The sequence below is a fragment of the Lethenteron reissneri genome, unplaced genomic scaffold (assembly GCF_015708825.2).
Source record: "Lethenteron reissneri isolate LAM-NWPU_2019-01 unplaced genomic scaffold, ASM1570882v1 scaffold_1640, whole genome shotgun sequence".
Taxonomy (NCBI): Eukaryota; Metazoa; Chordata; class Hyperoartia; order Petromyzontiformes; family Petromyzontidae; genus Lethenteron; species Lethenteron reissneri.
The window spans coordinates 4,886,142-4,906,728 of NW_026891378.1; the positions used below are offsets into that span (position 1 = coordinate 4,886,142).

The 20,587-nt window shown below is 48.7% G+C and overlaps 1 protein-coding gene across 2 annotated transcripts in view; it reads left to right on the forward strand.

Annotated features, from left to right (window-relative positions):
- The window catches only part of LOC133339099 (uncharacterized), a 38,781-nt gene extending 18,937 nt beyond the window's left edge, over positions 1 to 19,844 (forward strand). The window contains exons 3-5 of one of the 2 annotated variants that reach the window (XM_061547217.1): positions 444 to 804; positions 18,805 to 18,880; positions 19,599 to 19,844. In XM_061547217.1, coding sequence (XP_061403201.1) covers positions 444 to 804; positions 18,805 to 18,880; positions 19,599 to 19,742 — 581 coding nt within the window. In that variant the 3' untranslated portion in view covers positions 19,743 to 19,844. Of the gene's footprint in view, positions 1 to 443; positions 805 to 5,471; positions 7,389 to 18,804; positions 18,881 to 19,598 lie in introns of those variants that run through there. The other variant, XM_061547218.1, reaches the window with a different exon arrangement.
- Positions 19,845 to 20,587: the final 743 nt, after the last annotated feature.

The window sequence follows — 20,587 nt, forward strand, 5'->3', positions numbered from 1 at the left end:
ATGATAATAGGGTTTTCCTCTTTTTCTGGCAACAAAACAGGTGTTAAGATGTTAAAAAACCAAACTGAAACCTTTTACAAGGAACCATGTCTGCATTAACCACAATGCTTGTGGTCAGAATGCAAACAAAAAACATACTCTGATAATATATGCATTGTCCTTGAAACTGATTGGTCCACACCAGAGACAGCTTTCTTTTGAGCCTCATCTCAAATGGTGCTTGCATTCTGACCACACGCATTGTGGTTAATGCAGACATGATTCCTTGCAAAAGGTTTCAGTTTTGGTCTTTTAACATCTTAACACCTGTTTTGTTGCCAGAAAAAAGAAGAAAAACCTATTATCATATATTGGTACTAGCAAAGGAGGTCCCATGAGGGACCACCCTATATATATACTTGAATTTTCTAAACAAATGTATATATATGAACGGATGCATGCAGATGGCGCACAGTCATTCACGGGCGGAGCCCCGGGCTACATCTACGCCACCGGCCACATGAGCGGCTATTGGAGCGTCTTCTGCGCCAGGGCGTCTGCGCCCGGCGAGCGCCTGTCCTGGTTGACGACCTCGATAAATCTCCTGAAAATTTTCGCCGACGTCTACGCCGTAGGTTGCTCGCCCAACGAATGCTGGGCCTGTGACGCCTTGTACCGGCTGTGGCGTAAGCCCAACGTTGACTGCTCCAACACGACGTGGGTGAGGGCGAGTGGTCCAGACGCTCCGGCTTTGCCCAAGAAAATAGAGGTGGACTCCGCGGGTGGAGTCTACCTCCATGGAAACAATGCGCTACTCTACCACAGGTTAGAGTTGTGTTGTTAAGTCTATGGGTGGCAATGTTGAGTCTATGGTGCAGTGCTGAGTCTATGAATGAGTACTGAGTCTATGATGCAGTGTTGAGTCTATGGGCAGTGATGTTAATTATATGGTGCAGTGTTGAGTGTATGCGTCTCAGTGCTGAATCTATGGGCAATGCTGAGTCTATGGGTATTTTTGAGTCTATGGTGCAGTGTTTAATCTATGGGCAGTGTTGAGTCTATAGATAGCAGTGTTGTCTATTGGTAGTGTTGAGTCTATCGGCAGTGTTGAGTGTATGGGTGGCATTGCTGAGTCTATGGGTGGCAGTGTTGAGTGTATGGGTGGCCGTGTTGAGTCTATGCGTCGCATTGTTGAGTCTGTGCATGGCAAAGTTGAGTCTATGGGTGGCAGTGCTGACTCTGGGTGGCAGTGTTGAGTCTATGCATGGCAGTTTTGAGTTTATGGGTGGCAGTGTTAAATCTATGGGTGGCAGTGTTGAGTCTATGCATGGCAATGTTGAGTCTATGGGTGGAAGTGCCGACTCTATGGATGGCAGTGTTGAGGATATGGGTGGCAATGTTAAGTCTATGGATGGCAGTGTTGAGTATTTGCGTCGCATTGTTGAGTCTATGCGTGGCAGAGTTGAGTCTATGCGTGGCAGTGTTGAGTGCATGCGTGGCAGTGCTGAGTCTATAGCTGGCAGTGTTGAGTCTATGGGTGGAAGTGCCGACTCTATGGGTGGCAGTGTTGAGGATATGGGTGGCAATGTTAACTCTATGGATGGCAGTGTTGAGTATTTGCGTCGCATTGTTGAGTCTATGCGTGGCAGAGTTGAGTCTATGCGTGGCAGTGTTGAGTGTATGCGTGGCAGTGCCGAGTCTATGGCTGGCAGTGATGAGTCTATGGGTGGCAGTGCCGACTATATGGGTGGCAGTGTTGAGTGTATGGGTGGAAGTGCTGACTCTATGGGTGGCAGTGATGAGTGTATGGGTGGCATTGTTGAGTCTATGCATGGCAGTTTTGAGTCTATGGGTGGCAGTGTTGAATCTATGGATGGCAGTGTTGAGTCTATGCATGGCAATGTTTAGTCTATGCGTGGCATTGTTGAGTCTATGCGTGGCAGTTTTGAGTCTATGGGTGGCAGTGTTGAATCTATGGGTGGCAGCGTTGAGTCTATGGTTGGCAGTGTTTGAGTCTATGCCTGGCAATGTTGAGTCAATGCGTAGCAGTGCTGAATCTATGGCTGGCAGTGTTGAGTCTATGGGTGGCAGAGTTGAATCTGTGGGTGGCAATGTTGAGTGTATGTGTGGCAGTGCTGACTCTATGGGTGGCAGTGTTGAGTCTATGGGTGGCAATGTTGAGTGTTTGGGTATCAGTGCTGACTCCATGGGTGGCAGTGTTGAGGATAGGGTGGTAATGTTAACTCTATGGATGGCAGTGTTGAGTATTTTCGTCGCATTGTTGAGTCTATGCATGTCAGAGTTGAGTCTATCCGTGGCAGTCCTGAGTCTATGGCTGGCAGTGTTGAGTCTATGCGTCACATTGTTGAGGCTATGTGTGGAATTGTTGTGTCTATGCGTGGCAGTGTTGAGTGTATGGGTGGCAGTGTTGAGTCTATGGGTGGAAGTGTTGAGTTTCATGGGTGACAGTGCCGAGTCTATGGGTGGCAGTACTAACACTATGGGTGGCAGTGTTGGGTCTATGGGTGGCAATGTTTAGTGTTTGGGTATCAGTGCTGAGTCTTATGGGTGGCAGTGTTGAGACTATCGGTGGCAGTGCTAAGGATGGCAGTGTTGAGTATATTAGTGGCAGTGTTGATTCTATGGGTGGCAGTGCTGAGTGTATGGGTGGCATTGTTGAGTCTATGCATGGCAGTTTTGAGTCTATGGGTGGCAGTGTTGAATCTATGGCTGGCAGTGTTGAGTCTATGGGTGGAAGTGCCGACTCTATGGGTGGCAGTGTTGAGGATATGGGTGGCAATGTTAACTCTATGGATGGCAGTGTTGAGTATTTGCGTCGCATTGTTGAGTCTATGCGTGGCAGAGTTGAGTCTATGCGTGGCAGTGTTGAGTGTATGCGTGGCAGTGCCGAGTCTATGGCTGGCAGTGATGAGTCTATGGGTGGCAGTGCCGACTATATGGGTGGCAGTGTTGAGTGTATGGGTGGAAGTGCTGACTCTATGGGTGGCAGTGCTGAGTGTATGGGTGGCATTGTTGAGTCTATGCATGGCAGTTTTGAGTCTATGGGTGGCAGTGTTGAATCTATGGGTGGCAGTGTTGAGTCTATGCATGGCAATGTTGAGTCTATGCGTGGCATTGTTGAGTCTATGCGTGGCAGTTTTGAGTCTATGGGTGGCAGTGTTGAATCTATGGGTGGCAGCGTTGAGTCTATGGTTGGCAGTGTTTGAGTCTATGCCTGGCAATGTTGAGTCAATGCGTAGCAGTGCTGAATCTATGGCTGGCAGTGTTGAGTCTATGGGTGGCAGAGTTGAATCTGTGGGTGGCAATGTTGAGTGTATGTGTGGCAGTGCTGACTCTATGGGTGGCAGTGTTGAGTCTATGGGTGGCAATGTTGAGTGTTTGGGTATCAGTACTGACTCCATGGGTGGCAGTGTTGAGGATAGGGTGGTAATGTTAACTCTATGGATGGCAGTGTTGAGTATTTTCGTCGCATTGTTGAGTCTATGCATGTCAGAGTTGAGTCTATCCGTGGCAGTCCTGAGTCTATGGCTGGCAGTGTTGAGTCTATGCGTCACATTGTTGAGGCTATGTGTGGAATTGTTGTGTCTATGCGTGGCAGTGTTGAGTGTATGGGTGGCAGTGTTGAGTCTATGGGTGGAAGTGTTGAGTTTCATGGGTGGCAGTGCCGAGTCTATGGGTGGCAGTACTAACACTATGGGTGGCAGTGTTGGGTCTATGGGTGGCAATGTTTAGTGTTTGGGTATCAGTGCTGAGTCTTATGGGTGGCAGTGTTGAGACTATCGGTGGCAGTGCTAAGGATGGCAGTGTTGAGTATATTAGTGGCAGTGTTGATTCTATGGGTGGCAGTGCTGAGTGTATGGGTGGCATTGTTGAGTCTATGCATGGCAGTTTTGAGTCTATGGGTGGCAGTGTTGAATCTATGGGTGGCAGTGTTGAGTCTATGCATGGCAATGTTGAGTCTATGCGTGGCAGTGTTGAGTCTATTATGGGTGGCAGAGTTGAATCTGTGGATGGCAATGTTGAGTGTATGTGTGGCAGTGCTGACTCTATGGGTGGCAATGCTGAGTCTATGGGTGGCAGTGCCGACTCTATGGGTGGCTGTGTTGAGTATATGGGTTGCAATGTTAACTCTATGTATGGCAGTGTTGAATATTTGCATCGCATTGTTGAGTCTATGCATGGCAGAGTTGAGTCTATGCGTGGCAGTGCTTGAGTATATGGCTGGCAGTGTTGAGTATATGGGTGACAGTGTTGAGTCTATGCGTGGCAGTGCTGAGTCTATGGCTGGCAGTGGTGAGTCTATGGGTGGCCAGTGCTGACTCTATGGGTGGCAGTGCTGACTCTATAGGTGGCAATGCTGAGTCTTATGGGTGGCAGTGTTGATTATATGGATGGCAGTGCCGACTCTATGGGTGGCATTGTTGAGTCTATGCGTGGAAGTTTTGAGTCTATGGGTAGCAGTGTTGAATCTATGGGTGGCAGCGTTGAGTCTATGGTTGGCAGTGTTGAGTCTATGCCTGGCAATGTTGAGTCAATGCGTAGCAGTGCTGAATCTATGGCTGGCAGTGTTGAATCTATGAGTGGCAGTGTTGAATCTGTGGGTGGCAGTGTTGAGTCTATGGGTGGCAGTGCTGACTATGGGTGGCAGTGCCGACTCTATGTATGGCAGTGTTGAGTATTTGCATCGCATTGTTGAGTCTATGCGTAGCAGAGCTGAGTCTATATGTGGCAATGTTGAGTCTATGGGTGGAATTATCGCGTCTATGCGTGGCAGTGTTGAGTCTATGGATGGCAGTGTTAAGTCTATTGGTGGCAGTGCTGACTCTATGGATGGCAGTGGAGTCTTTGGGTGGCAGTGCTGACTATGGATGGCAGTGTTGAGTCTTTGGGTAGCAGTGTTGAGTCTGTGGGTGGCAGTGTTGAGTCTATGCGTGGCAGTGCTGAGTCTATGGCTGGCAGTGTTGAGTCTATGGGTGGCAGTGTTGAGTCTATGGGTGGCAGTGTTGAGTCCATGGGTGGCAGTGCTGACTCTATGGGTGGCAGTGTTGAGTACGTGGGTGGCATTTTTGAGTCTATGCATGGCAGTTTTGAGTCTATGGGTGGCAGTGTTGAATCTATGGTTGGCAGTGTTGAGTCTACTGGTGGCAGTGTTGAGTTTCATGGGTGGCAGTGCTGAGTCTATTGGTGGCAGTGCTGACTCTATGGATGGCAGTGTTGAGTGTATGGGTGGCAATGCTGACTCTATTGGTGGCAGTGTTGAGTCTGTGTGGCAGTGCTGACTCTATGGGTGGCAGTGCTGAGTGTATGGGTGGAAGTGCTGACTATGGGTGGCAGTGTTAAGTCTGTGCGTGGCAGTGCTCATTCGATGGTTGCCATTGTTGAGTCTGTGGGTGGCAGTGCTGATTTTATGGGTGGCGGTGCTGAGTTTATGGTGCAGTGCTGAGTCTTTGGTGTATCTGTTCTTCTCAAAGGGCTGGGAATGAAACGGCGTGGACTCAGCCAATGCCCAATGAATACTTCAAGTCCATCACTGTCCACGAATCTAACCTTATCGTCATAGACGATACCGGGACCATGAAGATATGCAAACTGTGACACCATTATTCGCTCACCCACCCACTCACTCACCTGTTCGCCCCCTTACCCACCAACTCACCCACCCACTCACCCACCCTCTCACTCAATCACCCACTCATACGCCCATTCACTCTTTCACCGACCTACTCACTCACCCACCTACTCCCTCACCCACTTTCTCACCCACCCACTCTCTCACCCATCCATTATCTCACCCTCTCACCTATCCAGTCATCCACCCATTCTCTCAACCACTCACCCATTAATCCACCCACTCACCCACCTACTTACCCACCCACTCACACACTCATCTGCCCACTCACCGAAGTACCCACTCACTCACCCACTCATTCACTCGCCCATCCACTCACCCATTCATCCGCTCACCCACCCACTCACCCACCCACTCACTCGCCCTCCCACTCATCCACCCACCCATTAACCCACCCAGGTGAAAGATACGTGGTGGTGAGTTATTTTGTTGTTGTTGTTGTGTTTTGAGATTCAATTTAACCAAATAAGAACATTCAACAAAGAGTGGAATCTACGGAACTTCAATGGAGAGTCATTCAGCAGCCTTTACAGAGACACCTCGATATACAAAGATGTTATCTGCATCGTCTGGTATGCCGGAGGTCTTGGGTGATGGTGGTGATGGTGGTGACGGGGGTGATTGCGATTGTGGTTGTGATGGTGGTAGTTATGGTGGTGGTCGTAGTCATGGTGGTGGTGATGTGGATGATGGTGATGGTGGCGGGGATGGTGGTGGTGATGGCAATGGTGAAGGTGGTGAAGGGGGTTGATGGGAATGGTGGTGGTCTTGTATTTATTGTTCTAAAAAACGAATTAAATGTAAAAACGAAATATTTAAATTACGTAAAATTTGTTAATGTAGGTAATTAAGTGTGATTAACTAAAAATATGCGTTAGGTGTAATTAAGAATGTGTTAAAAATGTGTTATATGATTAATGTATGTGTTAGTGTTTGTGCATGCCTAAACAACTTTTGTTCGGCCGGATAGAGGGGGTTTAACGGGGGCGGCACGGGCAGAGAAGAGATGGAGTGATGTGGTACAGGAGGATGTGGAGTTGAGTGGACCGATGACTGATACCAGCAATGTCAATATCGGTCTCTGTGGAGGAGGCTCGTGAAGGACGCTACTGGGCAGTTGTAGGCAGTCGCCCTCCAACAACAACACAGGGCGGAGGAGCGACGCTCACAAACACGTGTGGAGCGCCGGGTGGAAATAGCACATCAAGTTGGTACAGTGGGGTCACAGGTGGTGCATCAGCCAGTTATCTCAGTCGACCTGTGGCACCTGGGTCTGCCCCGTGACCTGCTAGCGGGCGTTCGACACTTCACATGGTCTCAACGTGCACATAGCCTGGCACAAGCGTCGTGGTGACATCACCGCCACTTAGTGGCGAATGGCGGTTGTTGTGTGTGTCGTTATGTTGTGCAATTTATTATTGTCTCTCTCGTTGTATAGGGGTATGCATCATCGATTGAGATAATCGCAATGATTCTCGCTTCAATATATATGATACTCGCTTCAACATTTATGATTCTCGCTTCAGCATTTCTGATTCACACTTTAATAGTTACATGTGAAATTATGTCAGGTCTTCGGGATTCAGATCTCACCGCCAGATACAGTTCGTTATTACAATGATGAACGAATTTAGTAAAGAAGCACTCGCAAATCTGTTTTTCATCAAAGCAACTTTAATCTCAACTTAACCTAACATCCAACAACTCTTATCATCAGTATTCCAACAGTGCCCATGGAAATATACGTCATCAATCCGTACTGGATGATCATAAAAGCATATCACTGATCACGTGGTTAAACCAGAACAATAGGCAACGCGAACACCGCCTCCTCTTCGGGTCCCCATTCAAATCTCTGATTTTTAGCAGTTAGCACGTGCAGTGGTTTAGCGAGCGTAGAAAACTGTGGAACAAACCGACGGTAGTACGACACGAACCCAACAAAACTCCATACATCCCCGACACACGTAGGGGTCGACCAGTCCCGAACACAAGCCGTCTTGTCCGGATCCGTGGCGATACTGTCAGAGCTCACAAAGGGACCCAGATACCGCACGGAACGTTGCAACAGATGATATTTCTTAGGTTTAAACTTGAGGTTAGTGGAGCGCATTCCCTCAAAAACGGCATGCAAGCTTCGGAGGGGTTCCTCGAACGTGCGACTGAACACAATATTATCATGCAAATATATGAGGAAAGTGTTCCATTGCAATCCAGCCAAAACGAGCTCCATCAAGCGTTGGAACGTGGTGGGAGCGGAATTCAATCCCATCGGAAGACAGTTGAATTGAAAGAGTCCCTGAGGCATGCGGAACGTGGTCTTCGGCATTAAAGTGTCGTCCAGGGGCAACTGCCAAAACCCAGAAGGCAAATCGAGAGTCGAGAAATATCGCGCTCCTGACAGCGAATCGAGGGAGTCATCCATCCACGTATGAGGATACGCGTCAGCCATGGACACCTTATTAAGCTTGTAGAAATCACCGCAGAATGTGAGATTGCCATCCTGTGCCCCCCAAGAGCTGTTAGACGGAGAAATTATATCAGCGGCCAGCATATTGTTCACCGTGCTCTGCACCCATTCCTTTTCCGTAGGGCTCAAGTGGTGGGAATTTTGCCGATATAGGGCTGGCATCCCCGATATCAATGTGGTAGGACAAAAGTGACGTTCGACCCAAATCGAAATCATCTTTACTAAAGACATCAGCAAACTCGGTAAACAGCGCACGCAGCCCCACACGTTGGTCGGCAGACGACAAATTCTCCGACAACGACAAATTCTCCGACAACAAACCCGGCCAAGTCGAACCCACCACCCGGTAGGACATGCCTCGTCGTGGTCCGTAAAAGCGGCAGTGGCATGAGCCAGTACCATACCCGCAGGGACCAGAACCCCATCTGGGCCCCCTTTCAGAACCTGCAAAAATGGGGCCTGTCCAGAACGGACAATCGTCTGAGCGCCAACAAGAGAAAGACCCATGGTAGCAGAATTAGAGGGAGTCAAAAGAATTCAGCCGCCATATCCGCACCACAGAACCCTTTCCAATAACGCAATGGAATGAGCATCTGGGACCCCGGAGGAATTTCAACCGTAACATCTGCCAGTGCCTGTATGGCAGCGCACGGCGGTGAACAAAAGAGCGGGGACGGCAGAAAACAATTTGCGTCCGGAAGGCATCTCTAGACACCCTTGATCGACGATAATTTTAACAGACATTCTCCTGAGAAAATCAGTGCCCAACAAGCAGGGCATCCCACCAAGGACCACGAAATCAAGACCGGCCCTGACGCAGCAACACCCCCAATAGCAATATGGGCATCCACCTGACCGATGATGCCCCTACTTCCCCCATTGGCAGCAACGCAAGCGTCAAAAGCCGGACGGACCCGTGAGACGGGAATAGCCAGGAGCTGGAAAATAACATCGGAGATGATAGTGGCGGACACCCCTGTATCTACCAAAACATGTACATCCACACCCTGAATGGAACCGTGCACCGTCGAAGATCCAGTCGCTGAAGCAACGAGATTGCGTTACCGAGAGAGGCCAATCCCCAACCACAGTATCCGAATCACGATGCGATGGAACCCGACCCGTGACATGAGATGCCTGAGGTGACAACTGAGGCCGGGTGTCTGATGCGTACCAACTTGCCTGTACGGAAGGATGCCAGCCAGTTGACACAGGAGCTGGAGACAAAGCAGCAGGCGGCGTCGGAGAACGAGGCCGACTCCGGCAATCCCAGGTGAAGTGGCCCAAGCAGCCACACTTGAAGCATGTGACAGATGCCTGCCGAGCAGCCCCCTCGTCACCCCGGCATGGGCCGCAGGACCCTCGGCGACGTTGATCGGGCCCCAGCCGCGGGTCCCAACGAGGAACAGCGGCCGCCAGATCCCCGTCCCCCGGCGCATCGTGCGGAACGTGGACGAGCTTCAATGGTGATCACCCTTTAGGCTCACCGTCACGAGCTGGATTCTCCATCCAAGCAGCCATCTGGGCCCAGCGTTCAGGCACTTGGCGGCCCACAGCGAACGTCAGCGGCTCGTAACTGCAAACAGGCAGAACAACCCCCATGTCCTTTGCCAAAGCCAACATTCTACCCAAGATGAGCGAAGTCGAGTATTTCTGGCTTTAAATTTCGATTTAAAGCTTTCGTGACTGCAGGGATTCATCTTCTTGGTTCTTTCTGTAAAGTCACGTAGAAGGGAAGTAATAAAATAATAAAAATAAAACATAATAAAATCATATAATTCTCACGACGTTTCGGCTACAACGCAAGCAGCCGTCTTCAGGTGAAGAATGAGACACTGCCAAGCTAGGAGCTTATATATAAGCTGAGTTGGAGGTGGAAGAAGAAGAGAGCCTTAACAAAAGAATGTGCATATCAAGAGGAATTTAGCATATTCATGGGAAATGCGTAGGAGGTGGGCGGGGGGGTTTCAAAGTCATATTATGCCCATGCATTATGCAGGATCAGCAGCACCAAAGGGAGGGGGGGGGTAGCATTAACAAAGGGAGGGCATGTTAATAGTATGTACATATATACATACATACTATTAACATGCCCTCCCTTTGTTAATGCTACCCCCCCCCTCCCTTTGGTGCTGCTGATCCTGCATAATGCATGGGCATAATGACTTTGAAACCCCCCCGCCCACCTCCTACGCATTTCCCATGAATATGCTAAATTCCTCTTGATATGCACATTCTTTTGTTAAGGCTCTCTTCTTCTTCCACCTCCAACTCAGCTTATATATAAGCTCCTAGCTTGGCAGTGTCTCATTCTTCACCTGAAGACGGCTGCTTGCGTTGTAGCCGAAACGTCGTGAGAATTATTTGATTTTATTATGTTTTATTTTTATTATTTTATTACTTCCCTTCTACGTGACTTTACCGAAAGAACCAAGAAGATATTTCTGGCTTATAAGCAGCCACTGCCACCGCCATTAAAGCACTGCAGTAGGCCAGGGGAGTTTCGGAACTCCCCCGCCTGTGATGCATAAACTTCCGTTGGTTATCCGAAGGCGGCTCAAAAACCTCTGCCATTTCGGTAAACACGTCTTTCAGTGTCTAGTTTTCTGGAGGAATGGAACGGAACACCGCAAGCGCATCATCATCGAGCACGGTAGGTAAAGCAACCAAGGCTTCTTCTTCCGACCATCGCACAGAATCGAATGCCGCCTCAAAGTGCCACGTGAAAGTGCTCCAATCGCCGCCCCGCTGCGACGAATTCCTTGACGTGAGGAAAATGGTGGCTGCTCCCCACTCCGCCGCCTCCGGCAGCAGCAGCCTCGCATGGCGGCTCACCACGCGGCTCCTCGGAAATGGCGGACGCCGATCGCGCCCGAACAGCATCGCCCAAGATGGCGGCCTCCTGCCGCGTGGCATCCGTAGCGTGTGTAATGGCAGACAGTTCTCCCGCGACCGCAATGGCAGCCGTCGATTCCGCAGTGGGACCCTCGGAGATCCCCTATAGAGGCCTCTGCTCATCACCCCTCGGCGACACTGCTTGTGGGCATCCCGTCACCACAGATGACACGACCAGTGACACCAGCTGGAGAAGTGTGGGGACTAATGCCCCCCTCCTCCTCCGCCCATTCTCGTCGGGCTGCCGCCGATCGGATGGCTGGGAGTCCGAATGGGTAGCTGAACCGCTCGAGGAGAACTGACTAACGTTTTTCCTCCCCTCCCTTTGTCTCCTCTGAATCCAAAAATCCACTGTCATGTGGTGTGACCCTGCCAGCCAATCGGGCACCTACCTTTCGATTATAAACCAATGCCCCGCCCCTTACCTGGCGCGGCGCCGCCAGAGCACCTCCAACCATTGTCTGCGCACCCGTCCTCCCCCACGGACTCAACCGGTTTCATCGGGGTGGCCGTCCCGTAACCACGCAGGAATTTCCCTTCCACCTCTTATGTGCTGCTCGCTGAGCGTTTGCCCTCCAAGGCCATATTTCCCTATGCTTGGTGTGTTCTCACTGCGGTTTTCTCGGTGAGCTCATCGTGCCCATACAATTTTAAGCTATCTTCTTGGTTTTTTCGGTAAAGTCACGTAGAAGGGAAATGATAAAATAATAAAAATAAAACATAATAAAATAATTCTCACGACGTTTCGGCCACAACGCAAGCAGCCATTCTCAGGTGAAGAACAGGTCTGTCGGAAAGACAGCGTCTGAATGAACACCACCAGGCTTGGCAGCGTATATTTAAGCTGGGTTGGAGGGGGAAGAGCGCCTTGACAAACGAATTTGCATATCAAGAGGAATTTAGCATATTTATGGGAAATGCAGATATTGGATTAGTCACTACTTGTGGAATGCGTAGGAGGTGGACGGGGGGGTTTCAAATTTATATTATGCTTGTGCATTATGCAGGATTAGCAGCATCAAAGGGAGGGAGTAGGGTTAGCATTAATAAAGGGAAGGAATGTTAATAGTATGTAGCTGCAGTAACTAAACCACCACGTAAAAAACTAAAATATAAACTACATCAGTATCATCAGTATACCAAATATACTCTCCAATAAGCTGAGCTACTAACAGTAAGTCATACATTACAATTTTATGTCGCAAAAAATATAACATGCCTCCAGCTAAACTTTTTTTTATCTTACAGCACACGGGTCTACCCCGTACTATATACTGCCATAGACAAACCCAACATTAAATTACATACTGAATGACTATACACCACCTTAGACTATACATTGTAATATTACACTATGTATTATTCTACCCACCCTACTGTATACCACACCGCTTTATATTCACTATACAATTACGATACTATATATTACCTTATACATTATATTAAACATTACACTTTTATACTATTTATTATTATACAATCTGCTATACACTATACCATTGACCGTCGCTGTGAAAGGTACTAAGAGGAAGCAGCGAAATATGTCAATGGGAGAGTGGTGGAAGGAGACTTGCAGCGGAGCAAAGACTCCATTCCCTGCGGAGAATACAAAATATATTTAGTCAATGCCAGTGAGTGGACTGCGGTCTGAAAGTCACCGTAAACGTGAACACAATCAGTTAAGATCCGAAATGGTTTATTACGTCCTTCCAATGATTGCTGAGCCAGAATCCATCTTCTCGGTTGAAATTGTCTGTGTTTGTATATATCGATCGCCTCATGAACGAATCTCTCATGGTAGCCAGATGGCTTGCAGAGAACCTCTGTTTTGGAGAAGTCAATGTCATGTGAGCCCACTGAATTGCAACAGTGATCTGCCACGGCTGAGGTGTTTGTCCTACCGTGTTTCAGGTCTGCTTTATGTTCACGGATGCGGTCCGAGACATGTCGTTTGGTTTCTCCAATGTAACTGCTACCACAGAGGCAACTTAGTTTGTAGACACCAGGGTACTGTATGTCTGGAACCACATGGGTGAAAGTGAGTGTGACAGCGAGACATACCCACGTGATTGAGTGTGGGTTGAGAGGTGAGTGTGACAGTGAGGGACCCAGTTAGTGAGTGTAGATAGAGAGGTGAGTGTGACAATGAGATAGACCCAGGTGAGTGAGTGTGGGTGGAAGTGAGTATGACAGTGAGACATACCCACGTGATTGAGTGTGGGTAGAGAGGTGAGTGTGACAATAAGATAGACCAGGTAAGTGTGATTAGAGAGGAGAGTGTGACAGTGAGAGAAACCCATGTGAGTGAGTGTGGGTAGAAAGGTGAGTGTAACAGTGAGACAGACCCAGGTAAGTGTGGGTAGAGAGGTGCATGTAACAGTGAGACAGACCCAGGTAAGTGTGGGTTGAGATGTGAGTGTAACAGTGAGAGAGACCCAGGTAGTGAGTGTTGATAGAGAGGTGAGTGTGACAATGAGATAGACCCAGGTGAGTGAGTGTGGGTGGAAGTTAGTGTGACAGTGAGATAGACCAGGTGAGTGTGGTAAAGAGGTGAGTGTGACAGTGACATAGACCTGGGTGAGTGAGTGTGGTTAGAGGTGAGTGTAACAGTGAGACAGACCAAGGTGAGTGTGGTTAGAGAGGTGAGTGGAACAGTGAGACAGACGCAGCTGAGTAAGCGAGTGTGGGTCGAGAGGTGAGTGTGACAGTGAGCGAGACCCGGGTAATTGAGTGTGGGTAGAGAGCTGAGTGAAACAGTGAGATAGACCCAGCTGAGTGAGCGAGCGTGGGTAGAGAGGTGAGTGTGACAGTGAGACAGACCCAGGTGAGTGAGTGTGGGTAAGAGAGGTGAGTGTGACAGTGAGACAGACCCAGGTGAGTGAGTAGGTGGAAGCCAGTGACAGTGAGACAGACCCACGTGATTGAGTGTGGGTAGAAAGTTGAGTGTGACAGTGAGATAGACCCAGGTGAGTGCGTGTGGGAAGAAGTGTCACAGTGAGACAGACCCACGTGATTGAGTGTGGGTAGAGAGGTGAGTATGACAATGAGATAGACCAGGTGAGTGTGGTTAGAGAGGTGAGTGTGACAGTGACATAGACCTGGATGAGTGTGGTTAGAGAGGCGAGTGTGACAGTGAGAGATACCCAGGTAGTGAGTGTGGTAGAGAGGTGAGTGTGACAGTGAGATAGACCAGGTGAGTGTGGTAGAGAGGTGAGTGGAACAGTGACATAGACCTGTGTGAGTGAGTGTGGTTAGAGGTGAGTGTGAAAGTGAGAGAGACCCAGGTAGTGAGTGTGGTTAGAGAGGTGAGTGGAACAGTGAGACAGACCAAAGTGAGTGTGGGTCGAGAGGTGTGTAACAGTGAGACAGACTCAGGTGAGTGTGGTTAGAGAGGTGAGTGGAACAGTGAGACAGACCCGGTTAAGTGAGTGTGAGTAGAGAGCTGAGTGAAACAGTGAGATAGACCCAGCTAAGTAAGCGAGTGTGGGTAGAGAGGTGAGTGTGACAGTGAGATAGACCCAGGTGAGTGCGTGAGGGAAGAAGTGTCACAGTGAGACAGACCCACGTGCTTGAGTGTGGGTAGAGAGGTGAGTGTGACAATGAGATAGACCAGGTGAGTGTGGTTAGAGAGGTGAGTGTGACAGTGACATAGACCTGGATGAGTGTGGTTAGAGAGGCGAGTGTGACAGTGAGATATACCCAGGTAGTGAGTGTGGTAGAGAGGTGAGTGTGACAGTGAGATAGACCAGGTGAGTGTGGTAGAGAGGTGAGTGGAACAGTGACATAGACCTGTGAGTGAGTGTGGTTAGAGGTGAGTGTGAAAGTGAGAGAGACCCAGGTAGTGAGTGTAGTTAGAGAGGTGAGTGGAACAGTGAGACAGACCCGGTTAAGTGAGTGTGAGTAGAGACCTGAGTGAAACAGTGAGATAGACCCAGCTAAGTAAGCGAGTGTGGGTAGAGAGGTGAGTGTGACAGTGAGACAGGCCCAGGTGAGTGAGTGTGGGTAGAGGTGAGTGTAACAGTGAGACAGACCCAGGTGAGTGAGTGTGGGTGGAAGCGAGTGTGACAGTGAGACAGTCCCACGTGATTGAGTGTGGGTTGAGAGGTGAGTGTGACAATGAGACAGACCAAGATGAGTGAGTGTGGGAATAGAGATGAGTTTGACAAGGAGACAGACCAGGTGAGTGAGTGTGGGTGGAAGTGAGTGTCACAGTGAGACATACCCACGTGATTGAGTGTGGGTATAGAGGTGAGTGTGACAGTGAGATAGACCTGGGTGAGTGAATGTGGGTAGAGAGGTCAGTGTGACAGTCAGATAGACCCAGGTGAGTGTGGATGGAAGTGAGTGTGACAGTGAGACATACCCACGTGATTGAGTGTGGGTAGAGAGGTGAGCCAGGTAGTCAGTGTGGGTAGAGAGGTGAGTGTGACAAGGAGACAGACCCAGGTGAGTGAGTATAGGTAGAGGTGAGTGTGACAAGGAGACAGACCCAGGTGAGTGAGTATAGGTAGAGGTGAGTGTGACAAGCAGACAGACCCATCATCACCATCCATCATCATCATCACCACCCATCATCATCACCACCAACCATCCATCATCACCACCACCAACCATCCATCATCACCATCCATCATCACCCATCATTATCACCACCCTTCATTATCACCACCCATCATCATCACCACCCTTCACCAACCACCCATCATAAATTAACACAGCTAAAAACAGACACGTAAACGTAGACACACATAATAGACATACACAAATATTCAATATCTTTAATTACTTAACACCAATATAGAAAAACCACTATCATCTATACCAGGCAAGGTGCACACACACATACTTTACACACTAACTTGCATATAACATTACACTTCATTAGCACCACCACCTCAGTCACTTAAACACACCTACATGGGTTAACAAGAAAAATAACACTTTAAAGTCAATAAATCGAGACGCTGTTTATACGCTTGAAATGTATCGAATGAAATATAATAGTTCAGAAATAATTACAATTATAAAAAAAAATCACTCTTAACGACTATGAAGCCTGAGGCATAGGTTTAGTCGAGGCCTCGCCGCAGCACAAAGCGAGGGGCGAAGGTTTTAACTTGTGTAGTTTCATGTAGGGACTACATGAAACTACACAAGACTATGTACACACGGCTACACCACATAGACTCACTCACCTACTCACTCACCCACGCTCAGTCCCGGATTAACCTAGGAGCAGTAGCAGCTACGGGCCCCGCACTTTTAAGGGCCCCGCGCTAAATGCTTTCAAGCTGTCAATTCCGGTTCAGTGATTCTGCATTTGCTTTATTACTAACTTTTATTAACAACTGGGTGGTTAAGGTTGGAGATTTGTCGTATTATCTGGCTGTATGCAAATGAAAAAATATTTTTCTATGCAAGTAAAAAAATTGTGTTTTAATATTTGTGGTTTTTATTTATAACATATGCTACAGGCCCCGCACTAGCTTAATCCGGCACTGCCCACACTCATTCTCACCCACTCAGCCACACTCACCCACACTCATCCACTCACCCACACTCACCCACTCTCACTTACTCGGCTTAATAGACTGTTGGGACAAGTGCTGATAGCGACCAAATATGAAGGCCGGCACGGCACACGAAGGGTGGGTGGCCAGCACCACGCCCGACCGCCTTTGTCTCCCCAGTGGAGATGTTTACACACCGCACCCGGTACTAATTTGAGGCTGGGTTGACCTAGGGGAGGCCCAGGACCGGTTTGTATAATCGTCACTGGTGTTGGCCGTGAGCGGGAATCGAACTCGGGTCGCCAGGTTTGTAGCGCAGCGTAGCGCTAAACGCTCAATCACTCTCACCCACTCTCACCCACTCTCTTTCTCACTCTCTCTCTCACTCTCTCACTCACCCTCACCCACTTAACCCTCGCTCACTCACGCTCACCCTCACTCACATTTACTCACCCTCAATCACCCACTCTCTTTCTCACTCACACTCACTCACCCCAACTCACCCTCACCCACTCATCCTCACTCACCCTCATTCACCCACACTCATCCTCACTCACCCTCACTCACAATCATTGACCCACCCTCACCCACTCTCACCCACATTCACTCCACTCATTCACTAACCCACACTCTCACTCACCCATTCACTCACCATCACTCACTCTACTTCCTCACTCACTCCACTCCCTCACCCACTCTCACTCTCTCACACATGCCACCCACCCTCACCTACCCACACCCTGTATTTTTCTCACCTACGCTGTGGAGTCGACCACGATGTGGTCGGAGTTTGGAGTCGAACCCAGGACCCGCTGTTTCCGGTCACGCTCACCACGACTGCACCACGTGGTGCGGCAGCCGGGCGCGTGAAGGGGGCGGAGCCTCAGAGTGACGTCCACCGGACGTAATAACGTCAATCGTGACGTCACGGCTCGGGTCATTGTCGAGAGGGGCGCGCACCTGGTAGCAACATCATCCTTTGGAGAGAAAATCCTTGACGATGTGGGTCCCTGCTGATGAGGTGGGTCCCTGCTGATGAGGTGGTCCCTGCTGATGCGGTGGGTCCCTGCTGATGCGGTGGGTGCCTGCTGACGATGATGTGTTGAATTGGTATTTGCCCAATAGCTTATGTGTTCTACTATATGTATACCCCTATTAGAAAGCATTCTACAATACATAGCTTCTTCTTGGTTCTTTCGGTAAAGTCACGTAGAATGGAAATAATAAAATAATAAAAATAAACCAATAAAATAATTCTCACGACGTTTGGGCCACAACGCAAGCAGCCGTCAGGTGAAGAACAGGTCTGTCGGGAAGACAGCGTCTGAATGAAATACCCCAGGCTTGGAGCGTATATTTAAGCTGGGTTGGAGGGGGAAGAGCGCCTTGACAAAAGAATTTGCATATTAAGAGGAATTTAGCATATTTATGGAAAATGCAGATATGGGATTATTACTACTTGTGGAATGCGTAGGAGGTGGGCGGAGGGTTTCAAAGTCATATTATGCCCGTGCATTATGCAGGATTAATAGCATCAAAGGGAGGGGATAGGGGTAGCATTAATAAAGGGAAGGAATGTTAATAGTATGTAGCTGCAGTAACTAAACCACCACGTAAAAAACTAAAGTATAAACTACATAGTATCATCAGTATACTAAATATACTCTCCAATAAGCTGAGCTACTAACAGTAAGTAATACATTACAATTCTATGTCGCAAAAAATATAATATGCTTCCAGCTAAACTTTTTTCTCTTACATCACACAGGGTCTACCCCGTACTATATACTGCCATAGACAAACCAACAGTGGGCCTTACCTGGTAAAATACAATTTTTGGTGTTTGTTGAGCATGTTTACATACCTGATATGGTATGTAAACATCACCATTGGGGAGACAAAGGTGGCCAGACGTGGGTCCTGACCACAACCACCCTCTGGTGTGCTGTCCCGGCATTCATAGGTGCTCGCTAACAGCACACACGCACAGTGAGTATATGGTTTTCTATGTCTCTGTGTGTGTCTCTGGGTCTCTGTATGATTATATGGGTCTTTGTGCAAGTATATTGTCTTTGTGTGAGTTTAGGGGTCTCTGTGTGAGTCTGAGTCTCTGTTTGAGTCTGTGAGTCTCTGTGAGTTTATGGGTCTCTGTGTGAGTTTATGGGTCTCTATGTGAGTCTATGGGTATATGTGAGTCTGTGGGTCTCTGTGTGAGTCTTTGGGTATCTGTGTGAGTCTGTGGGTTTCTTTATACATCTACGGATCTGTCAGAGTCTATATAGGGAGTCTTGTCATTGCAGTGTGGGGAGAAAGCCCTGGTGTGGAGCCGACTGCCACCTTTGGAGGACAACTCTATCATCAGAAAAACCCCGCAAGGTTATCACAATTACAATTTTTATTGTAAATAATGATGGATTATCATTGGATAGATAGTGTCTCCTTCACACATCGGTACCTCCACGTTAACAGAAAACAGTATTTGCTTTCCACATATCAGCCGACATGGCCTTCTCTCTGGGTCTTCTCATCGGCCATGCTGCATGGGGGACATCATGTCAGCCATGTGGCTGATTCATTCATTAACATTGTACACATTACAATGTTACTTGTTTGCCTATATTGGTTGGGAATGTCTTATTACATTTGGCCAAATTACGCGGTGGCCAAACCCAAACTTGAATTATGAACCAGAATGGGGAGGACGAGTGTCAGTGCAGTGACAACCCTCGTGTCTCACAGCAAAAAGTCCCTGGGTTCGATTGCTGGCACGGGTCGCCCCTTTCTGCGTGGAGTCTGTCTTACATTCTCTTCCTGTTCTACAAGAGCTTCCTCTCGGTTCTCCAAGTTCCTCCCATACCTAGACAACCACTGACAATGTAACCAGTATCGACCAAACCTACATTCCTAGGCTGAAACTAAATCATCTGGAAATCACTCAGTTGGATTAATTGCGCATACAGCAAGCAAAACCTGACAGGAACCTTCGCACATAGAGTCTTGAGGCTCGAGTGAGGCATCGCTGGGTAAACAAGCCAAGTTGTGATAAACAATAACATAAAAAACAATTACTCTCGTCATGTTCGTGCCTTTGCAGAGATTCTGCATGAGTTTGCCAGTCACGGAAAAGTGGGATACAGAGGAAGAGTGGGATACCGATGAAGAGTGGGATATGGCTGAAGAGTGGGATACCGATGAAGAGTGGGATATGGCTGAAGAGTGGGATACCGATGAAGAGTGAGATATGGCTGAAGAGTGGGATACAGAGGAAGAGTGCGATATGGAGGAAGTGTGGCAAACAGCCAAATAGGGGGAGACAGCTGAAGAGTGGCAAATGATGGAAAAGTGGGAGGATGGGGACATGGAGAAAGAGGAATGGGAGGGGATGGAGGAGCTTGAGGTGGTGGTGGATAAGACAGAGATGGAGGAGCTGGAGGTGGTGGAGGAGCTTGAGATGGTGGAGGAGGAGCTGGAGGTGGTGAAGGAGACAGAGATGGTGGAGCAGGAGACGGAGGTGCTGCAGGTGGGGGAGCTCACGATTCACTCATCCCTCACCCATCACCCAACCATCACCTGCCCTCACTCACCAACCAATCAACCATCGCCCACTCCTCATTCACCCATCACTCACCACTCAATCATCATTCATCCATCGCTGACCACTCGCCCACCACTCAACCATCAGCCACCCCTCAACCATCACCCAACGATCACTCACCCCTCACTCACCAATCACTCAAACATAACTCACCCCTTACTCACCCCTCACTCACAACTCGCTTAACCATCACTCACCAATCACTCAAGTATCACCCACCCCTCACTCACCCCTCACTCACCCATCACTCACCTCTCACTCACCGGCCCCCTTTGTCTCTGTGTATGGAGCAGTCCCACAAAAAGCAGCTGTTCGGAGAGCTGATAAGGGAGGTGACCCAGACTGCGACCATCAACCGTCCAGTGTGCATGCCCCTCGTCAGCAAAGGGCCCGAAGGTGATATCGCCAATAACAATTAATTAAAAAAATTATTATTATCAACACGAATAATTGAGCACATTTGGTATTCACACCCTTCTTGTTCAATT